The following is a 25,351-nucleotide window of genomic DNA, read 5'->3' as shown; positions in this document are numbered from 1 at the left end:
AATAGACTACTTCTACTAGGCTCACTTACTTCTGTTTCCACCAGTTGAATTGCAAGCCTACCAAAAGTTAGTTGTGTGTGTTCTAGCCTATTAATATCTATTCCACTTGTTAGTGATTTTATAATTTAATTAAATATCCAAAACTGATGAAATGTGTACAGAAAAGAAAGTTATTGCTATTACTAAGTTAAATATTTTGGAAAGCCTCAATAAAGGCAAGGTCCTAAAAATATAATTGCTGTTTAATTAGGTGTGGGTGCAACAAATGAAAGACTGAAAGAAAAAATATCTAGGAGTATATACTCAGATTGCTTTTCTGTTGACTTCTAGTGTTTGTTTCACTTTAAGACACTTTGAAGTCTTAGACAGTGCATTATGACTGTCATTTATGTAAGAAAGGGAGCATGGATTTAAGTCATTGGAGACGTTCCCCAGTATTGTCTACGTTGAAATAAATGTCTTGCATTTATTTTCAAATATGTATTGTGTTTTACTATTCCCTTTTTTTTTCTTTTTTTGCTGTACACGGGCCTCTCACTGTTGTGGCCTCTCCCATTGTGGAGCACAGGCTCCAGACACGCAGGCTCAGCGGCCATGGCTCACGGGCCCAGCCGCTCTGTGGCACATGGGATCTTCCCGGACCGGGGCACGAACCCGTGTCCCCTGCATCGGCAGGCAGACTCTCAACCACTGCGCCACCAGGGAAGCCCTTACTATTCCCTATTTTAATCAGCTTTTCTGGTTAACCAAGTAAGTACTGGTCGTGATTGCATTGGACTTCTTTGGAGTCATCATTTTTTTTGTTTTGTTTTGTTTTGTTTTTTTTGCGTTACTCGGGCCTCTCACTGTTGTGGCCTCTCCCGTTGCGAAGCACAGGCTCCAGGCGTGCAGGCTCAATGGCCATGGCTCACGGGCCCAGCCGCTCCGCGGCATGTGGGATCTTCCCGGACCAGGGCACGAACCCATGTCCCCTGCATTGGCAGGCGGACTCTCAAGCACTGCGCCACCAGGGAAGCCCCCTGGAGTCGTCGTTTTTTGAGGAGAGGAGTGTTAGTGGTATATGGAGAGAGTAACTGATAAGACAAGAAGAGGGAGCTGTGACTACAGCACAGAGGAATTTGTATGCCTTGCTATCTGACCTTTAGTGGTGATGCGTTTTTAGGAACATGATGATCCTTACTCTGTATTTTAAGAAGACAATTCTTGACTGATTAGGGTGTTTGAACAGATTAGGGATTAGGGAGTTAGAGACAGGGCAGTGGCAGTGAGCTTGGAAGTGGGGCAGATCTGAAAGAAATTTGGAAAATAAAATTAATAAGGCTTGGTGTGATTCACTGGATCTTGATAGTAAGGTGGGAGGAAAAATCAAAGGTAGTGATAATGCTGATAATAGCTAGCATTTATTGAGTGCTTACTGTGTGCCAGTCACTGCTCTAAGTCCTTTAATATACATAATTTTGGTCATCCCAACAATTACATGAAAATATATTGCTGCCACCACCCCACAGGCCCAGATGCACAATTCCAAACCCTCAAAACTCTGAAAAATGACAAAATACATTGTAAGTTTGGTGTAGGCTCATTTGGCAACTCACTGTGACTTGAACTGATACGAGGCTATTTATAGTCTTTGTTTCTCCCCCAGTTAACTAAACTTATTTTTTGCAAAAATATTAACGTGTTTGGTTACGGAGTACTGCCCCAGACTCAATAAGGGTGTTGCATAATCTACAATATTATATTTCTAAAATATGAAAAGTTTTGAGGGCTTCCCTGGAGGTGCAGTGGTTAGTAATCCACCTGCCGGTGCAGGGGACACAGGTTTGAGTCCTGGTCTGGGAAGATCCCACGTGCCATGGAGCAACTAAGCCCGTGAGCCACAACTACTGAAGTCAACATGCCTAGAGCCTGTGCTCCGCAACAAGACAAGCCACTGCAGTGAGAAGCCCATGCACTGCAATGAAGAGTAGCCCCCACCCGCCACGACTAGAGAAAGCCCGCGCACAACAACGAAGACCCAATGCAGCCATACATAAATAGATAATTAATTAATTAATTAATTAATTAATTAAAAAAGAAAAGTTTTGAAATCTGGGTTTGGATGAGTGATGGTTGGCCTGTATTATAATTCTTATTTTATAGGTGAGGAAACTGAGTCATAGAGAGAAATCACACATGATAATTGGCAGAGCTAGGATTTGAACCTAGACAGTCTAACTTGTCAAGTCTGCACTTTAAGACGCTACACCATTCTGCCTCCCTTTCTAGCCTTTGTATTTGGGAAAATGATGCCCTTTAACTTTAGTATTAAGGAATTAAAGAGCAAGATTGAGGGAAGCAGAGGAAAGAGCGTAGTGGAATGTGAATTTAAATAGGCCTAGTTTGAGACGCCAATTAAAAAGGTGCAGTAGGAAGCCAGGACTTCTTTGGGTATGTTTATAATACATGAACTGAATTTCATCAAATCTAAGATGCCATCGTCATAACACATTGTCATTATTTTATGTACCAGTTTAAAAGGTTAAAAAAAAAACTGTAGTACAGTGTGTGTGATATTTTGTTTTTAAGCACCTTGGGGTTTCCCCCACACACACAGTATCATTCTTTATCTGATTGCAGTGTCTTGGATGCAGCATTGCTTAAGCGCGTTTTATTGCTGCCTTTGGGGTTTTCTTCTTAAGCCGCTGGTAGCGATCTGCCAGTGTCGTTGGTGGTGTGTTCTTGATCTTACTACAAGGTATCAACAAAAAGCGTCAGACACCATCAAGGAAGACCTCTTAAGTAACAGTTAAGCTCAGTAACTAAGGTATCAAAGGTATGAATGCACATAAATCAGTTGAACTTGAAAACAATATGAATAGCCGTGACTGGGGTTACATGAAGACAGATGATGACAACCATATCGTGGCCATTATCCTTTGCTAAGACATAACTGATTGTAAGGTCAATAGATTGTAGAAGATTTCAGCAATGTTAAAATTTGGGGAAAATGTACATCTTAGAATTATTACACAATGAGTAGGATTTTTGCCTCTGGGAATGGGGAGATACAGTAATAGAGTAAGACAGTAGTGCACGTAATTGATTTTAATAAATAACTATGCATTTTCAGGAGTTAGTGCGTGGTCAAAGAAGTCTAGTCACTGCTCTGGGGAATAATTAAGAGAAATAAGAAATGCTGAAGACAAAACCTACAGAATTTCCTGTATTTAAAGGTGGCTTTGCAAAGAGAGGAGAGGAATTGAAATCCTTCTGCACATTTTGAATTTGTTTTTGTGTTTTGTTTTGTTTTGACAATCCGGGTGCCTAGATAACTGGAAAATAGAGCCCACTTTCACAAATAGATTCATTTCTCTCACATACAATAGCCTGGTCTTTGCTATCTGCATAATTAATTGTATCTGTAGCATAATTGTGAAACCATGATGCCAGAAATTTAGCACAGTATTTGGCAAGGTACATTAGTCCATGTTATTGGACTAGTAACAGGGTTTATATATAAAAATAATACTTCTACCTGTGGGATTTTGACAAAATGAAATTTTTTAAAAGGTTAAAATTGGTAATGTTATAAACATTACAATTTCCTGACAATTAAAATGAGAATTTCTGCTTCTTGGAAAATAGAATAGATACGTTTTTTCCCTATTCCTCCTGCTGAATACAACTAAAAACCCTGAACATGATATATAAAATATACAAAGACTCTATAAGATAGAAGACAGAACACCTGGGAATCTCAGGATCCAAAGAATGACAGGAGTAATTTTCTGGCTTTTCTCTTTGCCTCAGATATACCACACTTGGAACTGAGGAACCTGATAACCCAGAATCACCAATGGCCCCACACTGCCCCCCCCAAAAAGCCCCAACAAAAGCCTAACCTCTTTAACCAAATACTAGGAGAGGGGCACCCTAAAACCTTAAAAAAAAATTAAAAAAAAAAACTACTCCAGCCAAACACTGCAGAAAAAAACTTCGGTCCCACCCATACCCTCAGTAACAGAGGCCAGGTAGAGAGCGTAGACTTCCAACATTACCAGGCTATCATGAGGTACCCTAGCACCTCTACTGTCATGATGTCAGATTAGGCCAGATACAGAACCTGCTGAGATTTTCATCCCCATTGGATAGTTAACTAGCCCTCCCCTAACTGGCACTGGAGACCACGTGGGAAGCCTGGACTTACACCCCCACCTGGCAGTAAAAAGGAGCTCCTACTCCTCCCCACTGGGGTGGAGTCAGAAGAGGCCTGGTAGAGAGTAAATACTTTCACCACCACCCATCAGTAAAGAGGCCTAACTCTTTCTCCCCTTATGGTGTCAGTGGAGGCCACATAGGGTGTAGTAGTGAGGCACCCATAGCCTCCTTAGCCAGAGAGGTATCGGTGAAGGCTTGGTGGGGAGTCAGAAGTAACAAGGAGCTGTTCCATCGCTAGTGTCAATGGTGGCTGAGTGGGGAACCTGAACTTCTACCCTTAGCTTGTAATAATGAGATGGCATCTCCCCATCTTTTCTGCTAGAGCAGGGCCAAATATAGTCAGCTAACATAGAAGATTTAAACACAATCTAGAGTCTCATAATATAATGCCCAGAGTGTTCCAATTTCAATTGAAAATCAGTTGTCATACCAAGGAACCTCTCAAATGGAATGAAAAAGACAATAGAGACCAGCATTAAGATTACAGAGATATTAATCTTAAAATTATTTGACAAAGATTATAGAGCAGCTCTCACAGGCTTCAACAACCAATTACAAGTGTGCTTCAAACAAATGAAAAAAAGTCTCAGCCAAAAAAAAGTCTGCAAAAAATAGAAGATATGAAGGGGAACCAAATGGGAATTTTGGAACTGAAAAATCCAGTAACCGAAATAAATAGCAGATAGGCTCAGCAGCAGAATGGAGGCGATAGAAGGAAGAATTGGTGAACTGAAAAACAGAACAATAGAAATTACCAAATCTGGGCAACAGAGAGAAAATAGACTAAAATAAAATGAACAGAGCCTCAGGGGCCTGTGGGAGTATACCAGAGAGCTAACATTTATGCCATTGGAGTCCCAGAAGAAGAGAAAGAGGGCATGGCTGGAAAAGTATTTAAAGAAATAATAAATGATGGCTAAAAACTTACTCAAACTTGGCAAAAGATACAAACCTACAGATTCAAGAAGTTTAGCAAATTTCAAACAGGATAAACCAGAGCAGTTCTGAAAACAAAAGGCAAAGTAAAAATCTTGAAAGCAATGAGAAAGGAACTACTATAACATTGGGGCAGGGGGCATTGCATTAAAGCAGACTTCTCATCAGAAACATGGAGACCAGAAGGAAGTGGCACAACATTTGTCAGGTGCTGAAGGAAAGAACTGTTATTTTAAAGAAAACCTGCAAAAGTTCCAGGTCAGAACCTTTGTTTGGATTCTTACTGTTACAGTTACTTTCAACTTTTTTTTTTTTTTTTTTTTTCTTTTTGGCAGTACATGGGCCTCTCACTGTTGTGGCCTCTCCTGCTGCGGAGCACAGGCTCCGGACACGCAGGCTCAGCGGCCATGGCTCACAAGCCCAACCGCTCCGCGGCATGTGGGATCTTCCAGGACCGGGGCATGAACCCGTGTCCCCTGCATCGGCAGGTGGACTCTCAACCACTGCGCCACCAGGGAAGCCCTCAACTGTTTTTTACTGTGATATCGAACTTCAAATAGGAAATAGGAAAGTGCATTCCCACTGAAGATGCATAAGGTTATTTGCACTGATTTTATGTTGCTCAGCGGCTTCCAAAAGAAAATAGCATTTACTTATTTATTTATTTTAATATATATTTTAATATATTTTATTTATTTTTGGCTGCGTTGGGTCTTTGTTGATGCATGTGGGCTTTCTCTAGTTGTGGCGAGTGGGGCTACTCTTTGTTGCGGTACGCAAGCTTCTCATTGCAGCGGCTTCTCTTGTTGCGGAGCACGGGCTGTAGGCGCGTGGGCTTCAGTAGTTATGGCACACAGGCTAAGTAGTTGTGGCTCGCGGGCTCTAGGGTGCAGGCTCAGTAGTTGTGGCACAGGGGCTTAGTTGCACCACGGCATGTGGGATGTTCCTGGACCAGGGATCGAACCCGTGTCCCCTGAATTGGCAGGCAGATTCTTAACCACTGTGCCACCAAGGAAGTCTGCATTTATTTTTTTATTTTTTTTTTTTTCTTTTTGCGGTATGCGGGCCTCTCACTGTTGTGGCCTCTCCCGTTGCGGAGCACAGGCTCCGGACGCGCAGGCCCAGCGGCCATGGCTCACGGGCCCAGCCGCTCCGCGGCATATGGGATCCTCCCAGACCGGGGCACGAACCCGTATCCCCTGCATCGGCAGGCGGACTCTCAACCACTGCGCCACCAGGGAGGCCCTGCATTTATTTTTGAAGTTAATAGTACAGTGTTCTCTTACCCGTCTTTGAAAAGTTCAGGTAGCTTAGTTTTCATAATTTCTGTCTCATTGGATGGCTTTGAGTAATTCATTTAAATTTTCAAGAAACAACTATTTCAGTGGTTTTCTGACTTTGTGGGGTTTTTTTTATTGTGGTAAAAACATAATATTAAATATATCATCTTGGCCATTTTAAAGTGTACGGTTTAATAGTGTTAAGCATATTCACATTGTTTTGCAGCAGATCTCTAGGATTTTTCATCTTGCAATGCTAAAACTACCTGGTAAACACTAATTTCCCCTCCCCACTCCCCTAGCCCTTGGTAACCACCTTTCTATTTGCTGTTTTTATGATTTTGACAACTTTAGACACTTCATATGAGTGGAATCATATAGCGTTTGGCCTTTTGTGACTGACTTATTTTGCTTGCCATAATGGCCTTGAGATTCATCTGTATGACAGAACCACTTTTTTAAGGCTGCACTGACATTTCGAATTTTAAAAATTCTTATATTGAATACATGAAAAATCCATGTATTGGCTAAAACAATTTCTTGATACTAGTTTTTCTACAGTAAATAAAACAATGTACATTAAGTTTAAACACTAAATATATTCAGGGCTTCCCTGGTGGCGCAGTGGTTGAGAATCTGCCTGCCAATGCAGGGGACACGGGTTCGAGCCCTGGTCTGGGAAGATCCCACATGCCGTGGAGCAGCTGGGCCCGTGGGCCACAACTGCTGAGCCTGCACGTCTGGAGCCTGTGCTCCGCAACAAGAGAGGCCGTGACAGTGAGAGGCCTGTGCACCGCGATGAAGAGTGGTCCCCACTTGCCACAACTAGAGAAAGCCCTCGCACAGAAACGAAGACCCAACACAGCTAAAAAAAAAAATAAATTAAATATATTCAGCTCTTGCTGTTGAAATTTCTTTCTCTTTGTCTCTTTGATTACTGTGTTCTCATTAGCTTCTAATTTAAAGACAGGGGCTTTAATTAAAACATCAAATTTTTAAAATGAACTATTTCTCCTTCTCAATCTCTTCTGTGGTTTGGCTTTTGGCAAAACTCAGAATCCAAGATAATTATTAGACTGTCAAATTTGTCTGCTGAATTCAGTTAACACTGAATCATTCTAACCCAGATAGAATCCTATCCATCTAATATACCACATCCAAGCTGCAACCGATAACTTGGTTAACAAGTTTTACACCTTTTCTTAGATTTTTAAATTCACACATATGCAAATAATTTTGTAGAAATCCATTTGAATCATGTCTTGAATTTGAGGTTTATTAATTATCCAAAATTATTTATTGACTCAAAGCTGTAGGTTATTATAAATCTCAGTAAACCTAGCAGTTTGCCATTTTTCACTTCAGTAATTTATAATGATTTTCATCATTCAATAGGTGGCATCTCCTATGTTGGCCTCTTTTGTATTGCTTAAGGACATCATTAACCATTGTTAAGCAAATAAAAGCCTGCCCTTTTTTTTTTTTTTTTTTTTAAACCTTGAAGCATTCAAAAAAGTTACCCATCTGAGAAACAGCCTAATATTCTGACTTTCAGTTTGGGACTCCTGTGTGAAATCTTCATAGTTTTTTTTTTCCCCCAAGAAATCTTACAATAAATATAGTGTATTTTTCCTAATCAGCAGTCCCATGAGCTGCTTTTAATACCCCAGCCCTTTTTGTTCTGAAGGAAATCTGACCATCTGTTTTCAGTATCTCCAAGGGTCCCACAAAGTGAGTGTCTGGTATTCCAGATAGCCTGTATTTTGTTTCACATTATCTTAAACATTGCTTTCTAAGTGTGATGATTTTGCATGATGTGATAACAGATAGAATTTTAATTTTGTTTTTAGACATTAACTCATTTAAACATAACACAGCCCTGTAAGTTACCTATAAGCTAGGTTTCAAATGTTTTAAGTTGATGAATATCACACAACTGTCAAGAAACAGAGGTGGGAACCAAACCCGAAGTCTGCAGTATTTAAATGTTTATGCTTTTTTTTTCACCCAACCAATCTTTGAATGGCTTTTTGAGATTATTCGTGGTGAATAAGAATTAATGCCATGGGGGTTTATTTATTTATTTATTTATTTTACATTTGCAAATAATAGTTCTTGAGTCATGGAGAGGTTTGTGAATTGTATGCATACATATTTATACCTAAACTTTTGGCTCAGGGATTGCTCCAGGCCCTACTTCCTGCCAGCAGTTTTCGGAACTTTACTCTTGTTAGTTTCTCTTAACATCCTTCCTGTTTATATAAATTTTGGATTGTCTCTTTTTGGCTTTGACCTGTTATTTCCTTGAGACTCTGCTTCCCTCTGCTAGCACTGCAGCCACTCTGAGGTCTTCCTTTTATTCTGTCTTTACATCCTGTGAATGATTTCTACTACCTAAGCAAAATATCCGTGGTTTTATGTAAATATCTCTGATTGTTTGAGATTTTGCCTAGCAGAATATGTACATATTCCCCTGGAGCATAGCACAAGTTCTACTCCACTAATATCTTATTTTTTTGGCTCCAGATTCATTTATTTATTTATTTGTAGTATGTAAATGTTCTTCATTAGTTTTATATTACATTTTTTAAAACTGTGAAACAGAAAAAGTTTCTTCAATTCAAATATGACTTCTGTTTGTAGAAGTCCCCGTGAAGATCATAAAAATGAAACATTGTTTTGCACAAGGAGAAATGTTTATAACATTATTAATTGTAAAAATACCAGGCTACAAAATGGCATGGTAGCCATTTTTGTGGTCTAATATACATACACAAAATAGACTTGCTGCAGAAAACTAGGATAACAAAAAAAATCCCCCCCCCCAACGAAAACCCCAACTAATACAAGTCCCTCCTAATGTGGGACTTCCCTGGTGGTCCAGTAGTTAAGACTTCACAGTTCCACTGCAGGGGGCGTGGGTTTGATCCCTGGTCCGGGAACTGAGATCCTACATGCCACACAGTGTGGCTAAAAAATAAAATTAAAAAAATTAAAAAAGCAAATTCCTCCTAATGCTACCTCTGTTAACCTTATAGTATATATTCTTTCCTTTTTCTGTCTTTCTCTTTCTATGTGTGTGTGTGTCTTGTAAAAGTTACATCTCCACACAGATATCAATAGCTAGTTGGTAAAGTCCTTCTTAAAGCAAAAGATTGACAGACCTGACTTCATACAACCTTTAAATTTCACTCAAATACAAAATGCTGTAAGAAAAGGTTTGCTTTTTTTTTTTAATGTGGTGACAATATGGAAAAAATATTTGTAGCACATCTATTTGTCAGAAGGAGGGAATAACTTATTATTTTGTGTATCATTTATTAGTACCACCATCCATCTATCACAGACAAGTCAAGAACTTCAGTGTATCATAGACACCTTCCTCACCCTCGCTTCTCATATCCAGCTGATCTCTAGTATCTCCTAGATATCTCAGAATTTATCCATTTCCTCCATCAAATTCAAGCTTCCAACATAATTTTTGTCTACTGCTGCAGTAGCTCATTGGCTGGACTACTTTCATTCTTTCTCCATTCTCATTTATTTTCCATACTTCACAAAGTGATCTTTTTGAAACACATAGTTGATCATTTACAGATCTTACAGAATAAACATTTACTGACTTTGGGGTGTACCTGACATATTATATAGAGATTGATTCTTTCATTTACTCTCAGGAGAATGAACCAAACCCTTGTCTAGCTATACACACTTCCTGTCACAGGTTTTTGGTGCCTTTTGTTCTCTCTTCTGGAACATACTCTCCTTCCATTATGTTTGCTAGTACCTATATATTGTTCAGAGACTCCTTTCCTGACCTTACTAAATCAAATTATTCTATTATTAACTTGTAGACATAACTCACTGTTATAAGACATCAAAGTTTTACATGTATTTAGGGAATTAATCTAGCTCTCTTTCTAGATTATAAGATCTTTGAGGGGAAGATCTGCATTTGTTTTTGCTTACTATTATATGCCTGACATGTAACATAGTGGTAGATACATAGTAGACACCTGTCTCAGTCAGCTTTGGCTGCTGTAAGAAAGTGCCATAAACTGGGATGCTTAAACAACAGACAGTTGTTTCTCACAGTTCTGGAGACTAGACGGTACAAGATCCAGGTGCTGGCCAATTCTGTGTCTGGTGAGGGCTCTTTTCCTGACTTGCAGATGGCTGCCGTCTTGCTGTGCCCTCCATGCAGAGAGGCAGCGAGCTCTACTCTCTTCCCCTTTAACAACATTCATCCCATCATGGGTTCTCCAACCTCTACCTCATCTACACCTAATTACCTCCCCAAAGCCCTACCTCCTAATAGCATCATATTGGTGGTTTGGGGCTTCAACATGAATTTTGGAGGAACACAAAACCATTCAATCTATAACAACACCCCATAAGTATTTGTTGAGTTAAGGCACACAAAAATATAAGCAAAAGAAGTGAATAAGACGTTCACAAAAGGAGAAAATACAAATGCTAGTGAACACATCCAGATTTTTTTCAAACTCGTGTGTAATCAGGAAAGAAAACAACGATACGATGCTTTATTCTCATCACGTTGAGAAAAATTTTAAAGATTGATAATGTCAAATGTCCATTTAAGAACACATCCATTAGGAGGATGGCATTAAATAAAAGTATGATCCAGCCATATTGTGGAATATTTTTCAGCTATTAGAAGGCGAGTGTTGCACTCCAGTACATTTAAAGTAACCCCATTAATTTTTGTTTTACAAAAAGAACCTCCAAAGTGACTGTATATATTTCTTTATAGACACACACATAAATTCATAGCAAAGGTACCAGAAAGATATTTGCCATGCTGTTGATAGTGTTTATCCCTGGGGAGGGAACATGATAACAGAAGGAGAGATGTAAGGGAGTTTTTTCTTTTTTTCTTCTTTTTTTTAAAACTCTGAGGGCTTTTTTTCCTTCACTGTTTTGATAATACGAATATCGTCATGTAGCTTGTAAAAAAAAATTTACAAATAAGAGTTAGATTGATTAGGAACATCAGAGAAAAGGGAGCCATTCTTTAATAGAAAAGTAAAATCAGGGATGCCAAAAGAACATGGCTTAATCTGGAACTACAAACAGTTCCATATTGTTGGAGTCTAAAGTGTGATGCAAAAAGGAAGAGGAATGAGGCTGAAAAGAAGACAAAACCAGATCAGTAAGGGCCATGTAGGTATGTTTTCTCCTAGCATGGACAATTCAAAGAATTTTAAGTTGGAAATTGACTCTGGTTGTGTTAAATAGATGATTCTGGGAGATGTGCAGTTGGCATAGTGAAAGAGATTCGCAACCATTTTGTATCTGGATCCCTTTGTCAGGTTTGATGAAGCCTGTGAATATGTTCTTAGTATTGCGTTTTGGATGCGTAAAATAAAATATTGAGTACAAAGTGTGTATGTGCTTCTTTAGTAACACATTAAATAAAAAGACTTAGTAGTTGGTCTAATAATTACCTTAATTTCAAAATAGTGATGAACATACACAGTGTTTTAATATATCTGTATCAGCTGAATGACCTTCTGAATTATGCCCATGAGCCCAAGGTTAAGAACTATTGCTTATGGCATGAGAGTGGGAGCATGAAGTTCAGTTAGTAAACTAGTCAATATGGAGATAATGAAAAATCTTAATGGAGACAGTCTGAAATAATCCTATGAAAGACTTGGTAATTATTTTAAAATAACATTTTTGTATTAGTTAATATGTGTACATTATAGAAAAATTTTAGGAAATATAAAATTTTAAAAAGGAAAGAAAACATGCTTTATGGTAGTTTCTTAAAACTTAAATAATACCTATGCTATCCTTGGTTTTTATTGCTGCTCTTGCATAGGAGCTTGCCTCATTAGCTATGCATTCAGTCTTGTTTTGATGATACCATCATTGCTTAACTCTCTTCCCTTTAATTTTACAGGTTTTTGATTGGTCAGGGAGCACATGTAGGAGCTGTCAACAGTGAAGGAGACACACCTTTAGATATTGCTGAGGAGGAGGCAATGGAAGAGCTACTTCAAAATGAAGTTAATCGGCAAGGTAAGGTGACCAACCTAGATGGAAAATATGTTTAAAACTGTTTTGTAAAGAATATGATACTTGACTTTTTCAATAAATGATTGTTGACATTGAAGGGCAATCGTAATTTGAGTGGAAAAAAAATCAGTTTACCTAACAATATGTGAAGTAAGGTTCTACTTGAAAAAATATATGATTCTTAACTCTACGTCTTTTTAATATTTTTAAAGTTGAAAGAAGTATCATGAGTGGTAGGGTAAGGCATAAAATTATCTGTCAATAACAGCTTTGGAGGGAAGTAAAACAGGCAAAGGGGATAAGGAAGTGTACGGGGTGAATGAGACACACTGCAAATTTAAAGAGTGGTCAAGAAGTCGTCACTGATAAGGTGGTATTTAAGCAAAGGTCTTACTGGGGTGATGGTATGAATCATGTAGGTCTGGGGAAAGAACATTGCATACAGAGGAACCAATGAATTCAAGGATGGGAGGGTGCCTGGTGTTTTCAGAGAAGCAGCGAGTGTGACCGGTATGACGGAAGCAGGCAGAACAAGGAAGAGGCTGGAAGGAGCTGAGGTCACAGAAGTAGCAGTGGACCCTATCACATAGGGCCTTGTGGGCCACTGGAAGGATTTTAGCTTTTAATCTGAGTGAAATAGTGAGCTAGTGGAGGGATTGAGATGGAGGAGTGACATGATCTGACTTGCTTTAGAAAGGATCTCTGGGGCTGTTGTGTTGAGAATAGATTATAGGAAGGTAAGGGCAGGAGTAGGAGAACGGCAAGGGCAGGAGCAGGGTGGTAGTAGACAGAGTGATGAGAGAAGACTGGATTTTAGATACATGTTGAAGGTTTGGCCAAGAAGATCATTGAGTGATTAAAACTACAGTGTGTAAGAAAGAAGAAGGCAGGGAAGATCCTAAGATTTTTGGTTTGAGCCACTAGATGGGTGTGAAGTTTTTATGAGAGGTGTGAATGTTGTGGGAAAAGTAAGTTTTGTAGGGAGAGCTCAGGGTTCATTTTTCAGACATGTTAAGTTTGTTTTGCCTGTTAGATATCCAAGCAGTTGAATATGTTAATAGAGAGAGGTACAAGCTGGAGATATAAATTTGGGAGGTGTCTATTTATAGATGAGGAATAGTTGCTTATGGGTAGAATTTCTTTCAGGAGTGATGAGTGTTCTAAAACTGTTTGTGGTAATGGTTGCACAGCTCTGCACATTTACTAAAACCACTGAATTGTATACTTTAAATAATATGTGAATTATATCTCAATAAATATAAAGCTGTATAATACAGCAATTCCTCTTCTGGGCATATAACCAAAGAATTCAAAGGAAGGTTTCAAAGAGATTTTTGTACACCCAGGTTTATAACATTATTCACAATAACTAAAAGATGGAAGAAAACCAAGTGTTCATCAATGGATGAATGAATAAACAAAATGTAGTATATACTTACAGAAAATGCTGCTCAGCATTAAGAAGGAAATTCTGACATATGCTACAGCCTGGATGAACCTTGAGAACATTATGCTATGTGAAATAAGCCAGTCACAAAAAGGCAAATACTGTATGATTCCACTTACCATGAGGTACCTCAAGTACTCAAAATCATAGAGAAAGTGGAATGATGGTCGTCAGGAGCTAGGAGGAAGTGGGAATGGGGACTTGTTGCTTAATTAGCATAGCATTTCAGTTTTGCAAAATGAAAAGAGTTCTAGACATTGATTGAGCAACAGTGTAAATGTACTTAACACTACTGAACTGTCTATTTAAAATGGTTATTAAGATGGTAAATTTTGTTATGCATATTTTACTACAACTTAAAAAAACTAATATATATATATGTATATATATATATATATATATATATATATATATTACTGTGTGATTTCCACTATATTAAGTTATGTCTAGGCAGTGATTAAATGGGTATTATCAGAAGATAACTGTATTATCCTAAGGTATGGGATATTGGTTTAGAAGGTTGACTCCTGCTGAAATGTGGTTCATCAGGAAATAAAAGCAGCGAAATAGAAGCTAAGTCAGTTCCTTGAAAAGAGATTTTTATTCCTTGGGATTAGGAAAATTCATAATGACTACCTGGTTGTTTAAAAAATATATATCTTAGGCACTAAAACTGAAGAAATATTTAAATGCCTAAATAGAGTTGAGGCATTGTAACAAGTGGCTGAAGGTACCTGGAGATCAGGAGAAACAAGGCACACATTAGGAAAGTAGTCATAACTGGAGCTTGGATAAATACACAGAAGAGCTTTTAACAGCTGTATCCTAAGCAAGCAATTTTGGAGTAATGGGATCTTCAAGACTTGAAGAAGCTGGAAGAATAGGTATAAAGCATCAACCTGGATGAAGAGTCCCTTACCTGTCCAGCTTGCCCTGGTGAGTGCCCAGATAGATAGCAACAATATTGTTTAATAGTAGTTAGCAATTATTATGAACTGGGAAAGGCAGGGATATATACTGAAAACTTCTTGTCTTTAGTTTCCTTCTATATAAAGGAAACTGTTAGCAAGGCTGATTTTAGTTGTAATGATTCATTCAGTTTTGATTAAGGTGCCAGCATATGTTCTGAGTGCTGGGTATTTTTGGGTATTTTTTTTTTTAAGAGACACACTTTGTTCTTAAGGATTTCACGGTGTATAGAAGTGACAAATATATAAACAGAGCCCCACAATGCAGTGTGCTATGTGCTAAAATATAGGTAGGAACAGAATGATGTGGGAGAACAGAAAAGCCTATGACTGTTTGCAGTAGTCAGGAAGGGTTTGAGAGTGATGACATTTGAGAGGGAGTTTACTTGGCAAAGAAGGGGGTAGTGGACAAAAAAGGCATGTGAGACAGGGGTATCAACATGTGCAAAGAAAAGGAATTGGAGACATAGCATACGTGGAGAATTCATTAGAATTGGAATGGAGTGAAAAGTCAGGATGGAATTAGTATGAGGTTGAGGCTTGAAAAGATTAGGCTGGAGCCAGATGGTGGACATCTCTTTTGTAGGCATTAGACAGATGCAACAGAGATCCCCAAGCAGGACATTAACCTGATTGGATTTGGTTTTTAGTAATAAAGCAGCTGAGGGTAATCTGGAGGATGCATTAGAGTGGGGGATACATGGTGGCATGCCTTCCTTGAAGAAGATTCTTCACTTAATCCAGGTGAAAGATGAAAAGGGCCAAAATGGTTACACTTAAGATGGAAAAGAGCAAAGAGCCAGGACTGTTTTCAGAAAATATTAAGGTAAAATTAAAACAGCTTGGTGGAGAATTGAATGTGAAAATGAAGGAAGAATTGAGGCAAGCTAATTTGCCTCCTGAAGTTTCCAGTTTAAGAAGTGATGATTGGATAAATTCACTCGGGAAAATGTGGGACAAAGCAGGAACGGATTTAGAGAGTGTATGAGTTTGTTTTGGGATATATTGAGTTTGGTTGCTAAAGCACATCTAGATGACAGTGTTCAGTGCACTGTTGGAATTTAGGAAATGTCAGGATGGAAAATGTAAATCTGGGAAAATAATAGGTGAGGGGAAATTCTGGAAAATAGTATATAGTATGACCCTGAAACTGCAAAGTAAAGAGCTGATACTAAAAATAATAGCTAACTCTTATTAAATACCGATTATTTGCCAGGCATTGAGCAAAAGGCTTTACAAGCATTATTTCATTTCATCCTCACAGCAATTCTAAGAGGTTAATACTACTATCACCCCATTTTACAGATGAGAAGCTGAGGCTCAGTGATTTGCCCAAGGTCATACATGTAGGAAGTCGTGCTATATGTAGTTCAGTCCCAAACAGTGTAACAGATACCTTGAGCCCACACTCTTCATCACTGTACCATACTGCATTTTATTAGGAATATCTCTTAGAAAATATTTCATGATATTCATTTTATTCATATAATGGGAATACATGAATTTATATAGCATAACTTTATTCTGAAGAAACAAAAGATAGAGGCATCTCTAATAGTGTTTAACATTTATAAAAAGAGCACCCTAAATATATCTCTAGTAATGACAAAATTTCTCAAATTATTTATCCTGGTATGAAAGTTATTATTTAATATTTTAAAATTCTTTAATCACTCTTTTGGCTCTTATTTCTTATTCTAATATATTTGATTAACAACTAGTCATGCCTGAGTAGATTGCCTTTGAAAGTAGTAATGATTGAATAGTAGATGAAAGTATTTCTGGTTAATGTTTTAATGCAATTTTCTTTATTTAGTGTGGGACACAAGTCAATTTTTGCATTTCTTAGCTAACAAAATTCCAATTTGATTTTATTTTTTCTTACCTATGAGAATTGGCTACATTTCAAGCTAACATTTACTGTTTTGTTTTGTTTTGTTTTTTGCGGTACGCGGGCCTCTCACTGTTGTGGCCTCTCCCCTTGCGGAGCACAGGCTCCGGACGCACAGGCTCAGCAGCCATGGCTCACGGGCCCAGGCGCCCCGTGGCACGTGGGATCCTCCCGGACCGGGGCACGAACCCGTGTCCCCTGCATCGGCAGGTGGACTCTCTACCACTGTGCCACCAGGGAAGCCCTACTGTTTTTTTTATAGCAGTGACAGATGTTAAATAGTCTAATCACTTTATTATATCACACCCAATTTAGTTCAATATACATTGTTTTCGTTGTTTAAAAACCTTGCAATTATAGGTGGATTAAGGACCAATTAAATTCATTATAAGATCTTCTTCCTATTATACCACAATGCAGTAAAAGAGAAGCAGAATCATAGACTTTTAGAACTGATCATGATAATTAACACCTTGGTGCTTATTCCTGATATAAACACTTCACATATAATGTTAATTAATTTAATCCTCACAACATTGTGGATAGGTATATACTTTCATTACTCCTATCTTACAAATAAAAGAGCTGAATATTAGTGTAGGTTGTGTCTTGCCCAAGATAATAGAGCTAGTAAGTGGCAAATCAGGGATTGAAACCCAGCAGTCTAGGTTCAGGTCTGTGTTCTTAACCCATTATACTAATATTCAAAGAAGTTATGGCTTTCTCAAGGTTGCTAGCCTAGTTAAAGCACTGGAATTAGAAAACAGGTATTGTAATACATAGTCCAGTGGGGTTTAAACAAAAATTAATGGTCTATTGCTCTAATCAGTGGTATTTTTGAAAAGATTTTAAGAACAAGGGTGGGTTTTTTTTCTCTAACTGGATTTTCTTAAGCATAAGAAATTTCTCTTCACGTGTACTTTAATTTTAAACTTGAGTTGTATTTATATATAATTCATATAAAGGCACAATTTGGTGGCAGCAGGGGGTAACTGCTTTGTAATTGGGTGAAGATAGCATGAAATGAGATAAATCCAGAAGTAAGAAGTAGCTGTTTTTTTATTTCAAGTCCAGAGGAAATTTAGAATAATAAAAGACAATAAAAGTCAGACTCTTTAAGATGATAAGGAGAAAAGGGATAACTATAATAAAGATGTTCATGTATTAAAAGACATAGTAAAAAAAATTAAGCATAAGAAAATAAAATAAATCAGTCTGAGAAAATTCATTTAGTAGAAAGATTATTCTTAATGTATTAACAGTTACAGCTTTATAATTTCTTTTATGAATAACATTAGAAGGCATTTTAAATAAGATGGGCTAATTATCTTTTGAAAGGAAATTTTTATATGTATAAAATTGCATTATTATAGAAATGGTGATATTTTGTAATTAAAGATTATAATAGGTTTTGTCTGTTACATATATATAGTGTATATAATTGTTTTTATAAAGTCTATTTGGAAAACCTTATTGCAAATTTCTCTCAAATGTAGTAATGAGGGACTTCCCTGGTGGTCCAGTGGTTAAGAATCCGCCTTCCAACACAGGGGACGTGGGTTCAATCTCTGGTCACGGAACCAAGATTCCACGTGCCATGGGGCAACTAAGCCTGCATGCTGCAACTATTAAGCCCATGTGCTCTAGAGCCCGTGCACCACAACTACTGAGCCTGCATGCCACAACTAAGACCTGATACAGCCAAATAAATAAATAAGTAAATATTTAGGGAAAAAAAGAAAAATTCAAGAGGATAGCTGGGTCTAGCACCAAGAGCAAACATTTGGGGAAAAAAATGAGATCTCTAGTTTGAAGATGACTTTACCTGAACTTCTGTAATCTCGGGATTTTAAAAATGTTTTTCAGTCATGGCCTACTTTTTTGAGATTGAGCTTCAATTGAACAGTTTAGTTGTATCTTGAATAAATGGTAATTTACTAAGCAAGCAAGGTAAGGATACATTCCAGATAGAGGACACTAGCTTGCACAACAGCACAGGCACATGATGTACTTGATCTATGTGAAGATCTATATGGTTAGAACACTGGGTGATGATAGAGGAGAAAGACTAGAGATTAAAAACGCATGGAGACCAAATCATAAAAGGCTCTGTCTGCTACACTAAAGAGCTGAGCTTTGTCTTGTAGGAGGTGAGCAATCATTGACAGATTTTTTTTTTATAGAAAAGAGAGATGATTGTATTTTGCTACAGAAAAACCAGTCTGGCGATGATGTGGGGAATGACTCAGAAGGAACTGAGGAGAATGAATTAAGGGCCAGCTGTAGTCGTCAAAGTGTGAGAGACATAAGACGAACTAAAATAGTGATTAGGGGCCATTAAGAAGACATTTTAGGAAGAAAAAAAAGAAGACATTTTAGGAATGGCAACTCAGAATCTGCTGACTAATTGGATGGAGGCTGGGGATAAGGTAAAGGGAGGGATTAAGGATGACTTCCGGGTTTCTGGGTAAGTATTGGAACCTAATATAGGAAATATAAGACAAACAGCAAGCAGAGTGGCTAGGGAAAATTGAGATAAGATTTTAGCATTGAGTTTGAAGTGACTGTTATATTATTTTATTATGTATTATATTACATCCCTAGTTTTGACCTCTTCTCTGTTCTCCAGACAGATATCCAGCTAACTCCAATTGGATGTCTGTTAGTGCATTTCAAACTTCACATTTCCGAAACTGAAAATTTAATTTTTCTAGTTGCTCAGGCTAAAAACCTTTGATTCATCCTTGACTTCTCTTTTTCTCCTACATCCAAACTAACAGCAAATTCTGTTGGTTTGCCTTGAAGAATGCAGAATCTAACCTCTTTACTACCTTCACTGCTACACCCTGGTTCAAGTTACCATCATCTCTTGCCTGAATTATTGTTATAGCCTCCCAGTCTATACCTCAGTTTTCAGCTTAAGTGCTCCTCTTAAATTGAGTCAGATGTTGTCACCCTGCCCCCTGCCCCCTGTAGTGCTTACTACAGACAGTCCCTGACTTATAGTGGTTCAGTTTAACGATTCTTCAACTTTACGATGGTGTGAAAGCAATACACATTCAGTAGAAACCATACTTCAGATTTTGAGTTTCAATCTTTTCCTGGGCTAGTGATGTGCAGCACATATTCCCTAGTGACGCTGGTCAACAGCAGCAAGCTGCAACTTCTGGTCAGCTACGTGATCATGAGGGTAAACAACCAAACTGATACACTTAAACAACCATTCTATACCTATATGACCATTCTGTTTTTCACTTTCAGTACAGTGTTCAGTAAATTACATGAGATATTCAGCACTTAATAATTTATTTATAAAACAGACTTTGTGTTAGATGATTTTTCCCAACTGTAGGCTAATGTAAGTATTCTGAGCGTGTCTAAGGTAGGCTGCACTTAGCTATGACAGGATAGGTATATCATATGCAGTTTAGACTTAGGGTATTTTCAACTTTTGATGGATTTATCAGAATGTAACCCCATTGTAAGTCAAGGAAGATCTGTAGTACTTTCCTCTGTCTGGAATATTCTCTAAGATTATGGTATGACTGTCACTTTATTTCTTGCTGTAATGTCACCTTATCAAAAAGACTGTTCTTTACCAACCTATATAAAATAACAACTCTTTCTCATTACCCTCTGTACCTTTACTCTGCTTTTTTTTCCTTTGCAGATGTATCATCTGCCATGTAATAGGTTCACCTCTAAACCCCTAACACCTAATAAAGTACCTGACATATAGTAGAGACTCAGTACATATTGACTGATTGATTGAATGAATGAGTGAATGAAAAATTCCAACCAGCCAGTTGGATACATGGATGTGAATTATAGAAGAGATCTTAGCTGAGGAGTTGTGTGTGTGTGTAATTATTTTTTACTCGTGTATTTATGTATTCATCATTCATTCAGTAAACATTTACTGATCCCTTTTACTTTGTATCAGGTATCCATCCATATGGTGGGGATACAAGATAAAAAAGCAGTATATTTACCTTTTTAAATAAGCTCATTGTCTTTTGGAGTATAAATGCATCATGGTATGTGCTATTTATTAAATAACCAGCATTTGAAGCCATAAGATAACATGAGATCACTGAGGAATTTCAGGATTATCATTTCTATTTTAATTTTTTTCTCAGGGTGTTGAGCTCTTTGAAGGTCATGTTCCTTTTTGAATTCTCCCCACTCTTATCACCTCAACCTAGCATAGCGCTTAATGCTTTTAGATGAATAAACATCTATATAACTTACCAAAATTATAAAACTGATACTGATGGCATGAACAATGTACTATGTTGGAAAAAGAAAGAGGTGTTGGTAGAAGAATAATCTGATTTAAGGTCTCTTCAATCTTAGATGAGGACAGGACCTCCAAGTTGAAGTGTTCAATAAACATTTGTACCTACTAGGCTAGAGTTCAGAGAACTGGTCAAAGCAGTGGATAAAAATTTGAGACTTAAATACATATGATTGTTTAAAACAACAAACTTTTTTTTTAGACCAAAGGATGGGGAATACCTTGGGGAGTATTCAAATCTTCAAAAACAAAAGGAATAAGCAGAAAAGGTAAAAAGAAAGCCAAAATAATACTGTAGGGCAAAAATTAAATAGTCAATAGAGAATGCTAATAAAACATCTACAGTATTCCTACATTTCTTTATTTAACCAGCTTGTTCTAAGCAGCCCATTTTTCAAAAATATAATTTCACTTTTAATTTTCAATTAAACTTGGAATGTTTTGGATAATTTTATTTCCGAACAAAAACATTTACTATAGAGAAAAAAATGAAAAAAAATATTTTATTTTATCAGGGGTTGATATAGAAGCAGCTCGAAAGGAAGAAGAACGAATAATGCTTAGAGATGCAAGACAATGGCTAAATAGTGGCCATATAAATGATGTCCGGCATGCAAAATCTGGAGGTACAGCACTTCATGTTGCAGCTGCTAAAGGCTATACAGAAGTTTTAAAGTAAGTATTGCTTCTCACAGTTGTTTTTCTGCTTTGATTTGTTTTCTTTATTTCACTTTTCCTTTTTTTAAGATACCTGCTAACATTATTTTGAAACAGCTTGTGTAAGTTATTTAATGTCTGTTTATAGGGAGAAAGAGAAAACTACCTTGAATGTTATTGCTTTATTTCTAAAGTTCTTTCTTTCACTCTCAAATTTTGAGTATTCTACTGTTCTTCCATTGCAGTTTTCCAATAAGTGAAATTTAAGTGTCAGACAACCATTATATGTTACCTTCTGGCCTAGTAAATTATTAGAGTCACTTTGAGATTCCCAGATAGGTTAGCTCTGGATACAGAGACTAAGAACAATGTTGTATATAAACATACTATCAAATTCTGAGAGCTTGATTCCTACTGATTGTTTATTTACATGTAATTTATCTGATTTTGTTTTAGATTTTCACTACATGAACACTGGAATTCAGAGTGCTGTTAGCATAATATTAAATATTAAACCATAAGCAACTTAGACGATATAGGGTTATATACTGATCGACAAATATTTTTGGGACAAAGCTTCTTTATGTCACAATAAATTTGTGTTTTGGTTTTTACTTATGCAGTGCAAAGGTGTTGGCAACTATATGGACAAGACAATTCAGTGCATAACTTTTGTTATATCTATGTGAAGGCTAATAAGACTGGCCCTCAGCAAAATCTACTGCACCCTCTATGTTGCTTTTGTTCTACTTTGGTTTCTTATATCAATCCCTTCTTATTCCCTCTCCTCAGTAAAAACAGTGAAGAAGTTTAAGTGGGTCAGTTATTCCAGGTTTCCCTCCTATTTCAATCCCTACTCACTTCAGTAATTTAAGCCTTCTCCTAGAATAGTACAGTTAACTTTTTTTGAAATTTATTTATTTTATTTATTTACTTTTGGCTATGTTGGGTCTTCGTTGCTGCACACGGGCTTTCTCTCGTTGCGGTGAGCGGGGGCTACTCTTTGTTGCAGTGCGCGGGCTTCTCACTGCAGTGGCTTCTCATTGCAGAGCAGGGGCTGTAGAGCACAAGCTTCAGTAGTTGTGGTGCACAGGCTTAGTTGCTCTGCAGCATGTGGGATCTTCCTGGACCAGGGCTCGAACCCATGTCCCCTGCATTGGCAGGCACATTCTTAACCACTGTGCCACCAGGGAAATCCCTAGAAATTTTTTCTACAGATATTCTCACTCACATAGGAAATAAGGTATGTGCTAGCAGCATTGTTTATAATTGGAGTAGAATGGTTGAATAGATCATGATACATCCTTTCACTAGAATACTCTATAGCGATTAAAACACTACTTATAGATATGGAAAGAGCACTAGGATGTGTTAAGAACTATGCCTCATTTGTGTTTATGTTTTAAAAATTTAAGTTGTATTTATTTATGTATGCATAAAATCTCTCTGTAAGGATCTAATCAAAAGTAGTTAGTATGGTTATCTCTAGGGCAGGGAAACTGGTTGGCTAAAGGTCAGCAGTGGGAAAGTGACTTTGCTATCGAGCCATTTATTCTTTTTTAGTTTTGAAACTTGTGAATATTTTACTTAGGAAAGAAAATATGAAATCAAAAATAAACAGAAGAGATCCATTTCAAATGTAACTGTCTCCCCACTTACCCCCTCCCCGCCAAACACACTTTCAGTTGATTTTTATGCTTTTCAGCTCTGTACTCCTATTGCAGCTTCATCATAGAACCTGTCTGTGAGGGTTGATTGATGTTTTACTTAACTTTTGTCCTCTATTAGAAGTTCCTTGAGCATAATAAATACTGTCTTATTTTTTTGAGTATCCTTGCATGGCCTGGCATATAGAGAGCCTTATGTTTGGGGGGGGGTGGGGGGGTGTGTCTACCTTTCTCTCCACACAGACTCTCAAGTACTTAGAATTTTGTATTGTTCAGGATATTTAACATTATTATAGTTCATATTTCCTATTGGGGGTATATTTTTATTATCTTATATTCCAGTCTTATTTTTGTCTCTATTAATAAAGTATCTGATAATATTTATGTTAGTGGCCATATTTTTTTAACCTAAATCTTCTGACTTATATCTATTAGAGTGTTTTTTAGATCACTGGCTCTTAAATATTGATCTGCAGGCAGGAGACAGGCAGTGATGTGAGATCATATGCAGGACTTATTAAAAGTACAGATTGATAGGGCCCATCTCCCAAGATACTGATTAATTCAATGGAACTGGGGTGGAGCTGGGAAAGCTTTTTTTTTGTTTTTTGTTTTTTTCAATAGCAAGTTTTTCAGATGGTTCCACTATGGAGCCATAATTAAAAACATCTGCTTTAGATATTGTTAGGAAATAGGGGATCAGTTCTTGAAACATAAATAAATGGTTATATATTAGCTATCACTACCACCTCCTGTAGGTAAAAAGAAGCCCTTCTCAAGGTCAACATCTTGGAAAGTAAGGTAAAGGTTAACCAGATTTGAGTTATAAAGTATTTAGTGTTCGCCTTTGTGTGTGGCGCTGTGCTGTGTGCAATTTATAGACCCATTCTTTGTTCTCTGTGGGCTTAATTTCTAAATAAAATAAAGGTTGATGTCAATATACAGTTATAAGGGCATACTAACATTTATGCAACTCTTTTCATTGTATTAAAACGTATTCCTGTTTTCTAGCTTTGTTGATGATTAGAATATCTGCTTTCTACTGCTACAGAAAAGTATACTTGACCCCTTGGAATATTTGTTTTGCTCTGTTTTGTTTCTAACAGTCAGTTTCCTATGAAAATTTCCAATGGTAGATCATAAAGTTTCATGAAGGCTTTCACAAACCAGTTCCTTAACCGCAAGGCAACAATGACACTACAAATAACTTTGTTTGATCCCAGTATCTTTTTAGAACACGTTCAGTTTGAGATGATATGTCATATGGACACTTGAAGACATTCCCTACAATAAATCAGTTTAACATCCAAATGGATCCAATAGTTTTGAAAACTTATAGACTTTCCTGCAAAATTTTCAGTTAGGAACATATTAACAAGAATTAATCAGTGCCATACCAAACCATAAGACTCATAGTCATTAGGAATTAATTAAAACTGAATTCATTATTATGGCAGTAACTCAAGATCCTCTATGCCAGTGTTTTCTGAGAATTCTTTTGTCCTAGCTAATTTGTTGAGGGGAGGAGGGATTCTGAACTATGAAAAGAAATATATTGCAAATTTTTGTTAACTTGCATGGTATATAGCTGTTAATTATGTCCAATCATTTCTAGATTTTAATGATGATCTAATTCACTGTAATTTGTTTAGACTTTTAATACAGGCAGGCTATGATGTTAATATTAAAGATTATGATGGCTGGACACCTCTTCATGCTGCAGCTCATTGGGGTAAAGAAGAAGCATGTCGAATTTTAGTGGACAGTCTGTGTGATATGGAGATGGTCAACAAAGTGGTAGGCCTTTCAAATGTACTTTAAATATTTTAACTTCTAAAATATAGTTTTAGTCTAAAAAATGTTATGAGAATATAAATTATTTAATTCTATTAAGTTTTATTAACTGTGCAAAACATTTTGTGAATCATTTATTCATTTTTATTATTAAGTCTTTTCCAGCTAC

General features: G+C 37.2%; 1 protein-coding gene across 4 annotated transcripts in view; it reads left to right on the top strand.

Annotated features, from left to right (window-relative positions):
• Positions 1-25,351, top strand: part of PPP1R12A (protein phosphatase 1 regulatory subunit 12A) — a 152,447-nt gene that overhangs the window by 67,883 nt on the left and 59,213 nt on the right. For all 4 annotated transcript variants that reach the window (XM_082634439.1, XM_082634438.1, XM_082634440.1 and 1 more), the window contains exons 3-5: positions 12,346-12,464; positions 21,580-21,739; positions 25,041-25,185. In XM_082634439.1, the coding sequence (XP_082490565.1) occupies positions 12,346-12,464; positions 21,580-21,739; positions 25,041-25,185 (424 nt within the window). The remainder of the gene's footprint in view (positions 1-12,345; positions 12,465-21,579; positions 21,740-25,040; positions 25,186-25,351) is intronic.

This window comes from Mesoplodon mirus (assembly GCF_964341445.2).
Source record: "Mesoplodon mirus genome assembly, chromosome: 11".
Classification (NCBI taxonomy): domain Eukaryota; kingdom Metazoa; phylum Chordata; class Mammalia; order Artiodactyla; family Ziphiidae; genus Mesoplodon; species Mesoplodon mirus.
This window is presented reverse-complemented; position numbering and strand designations above follow the sequence as displayed.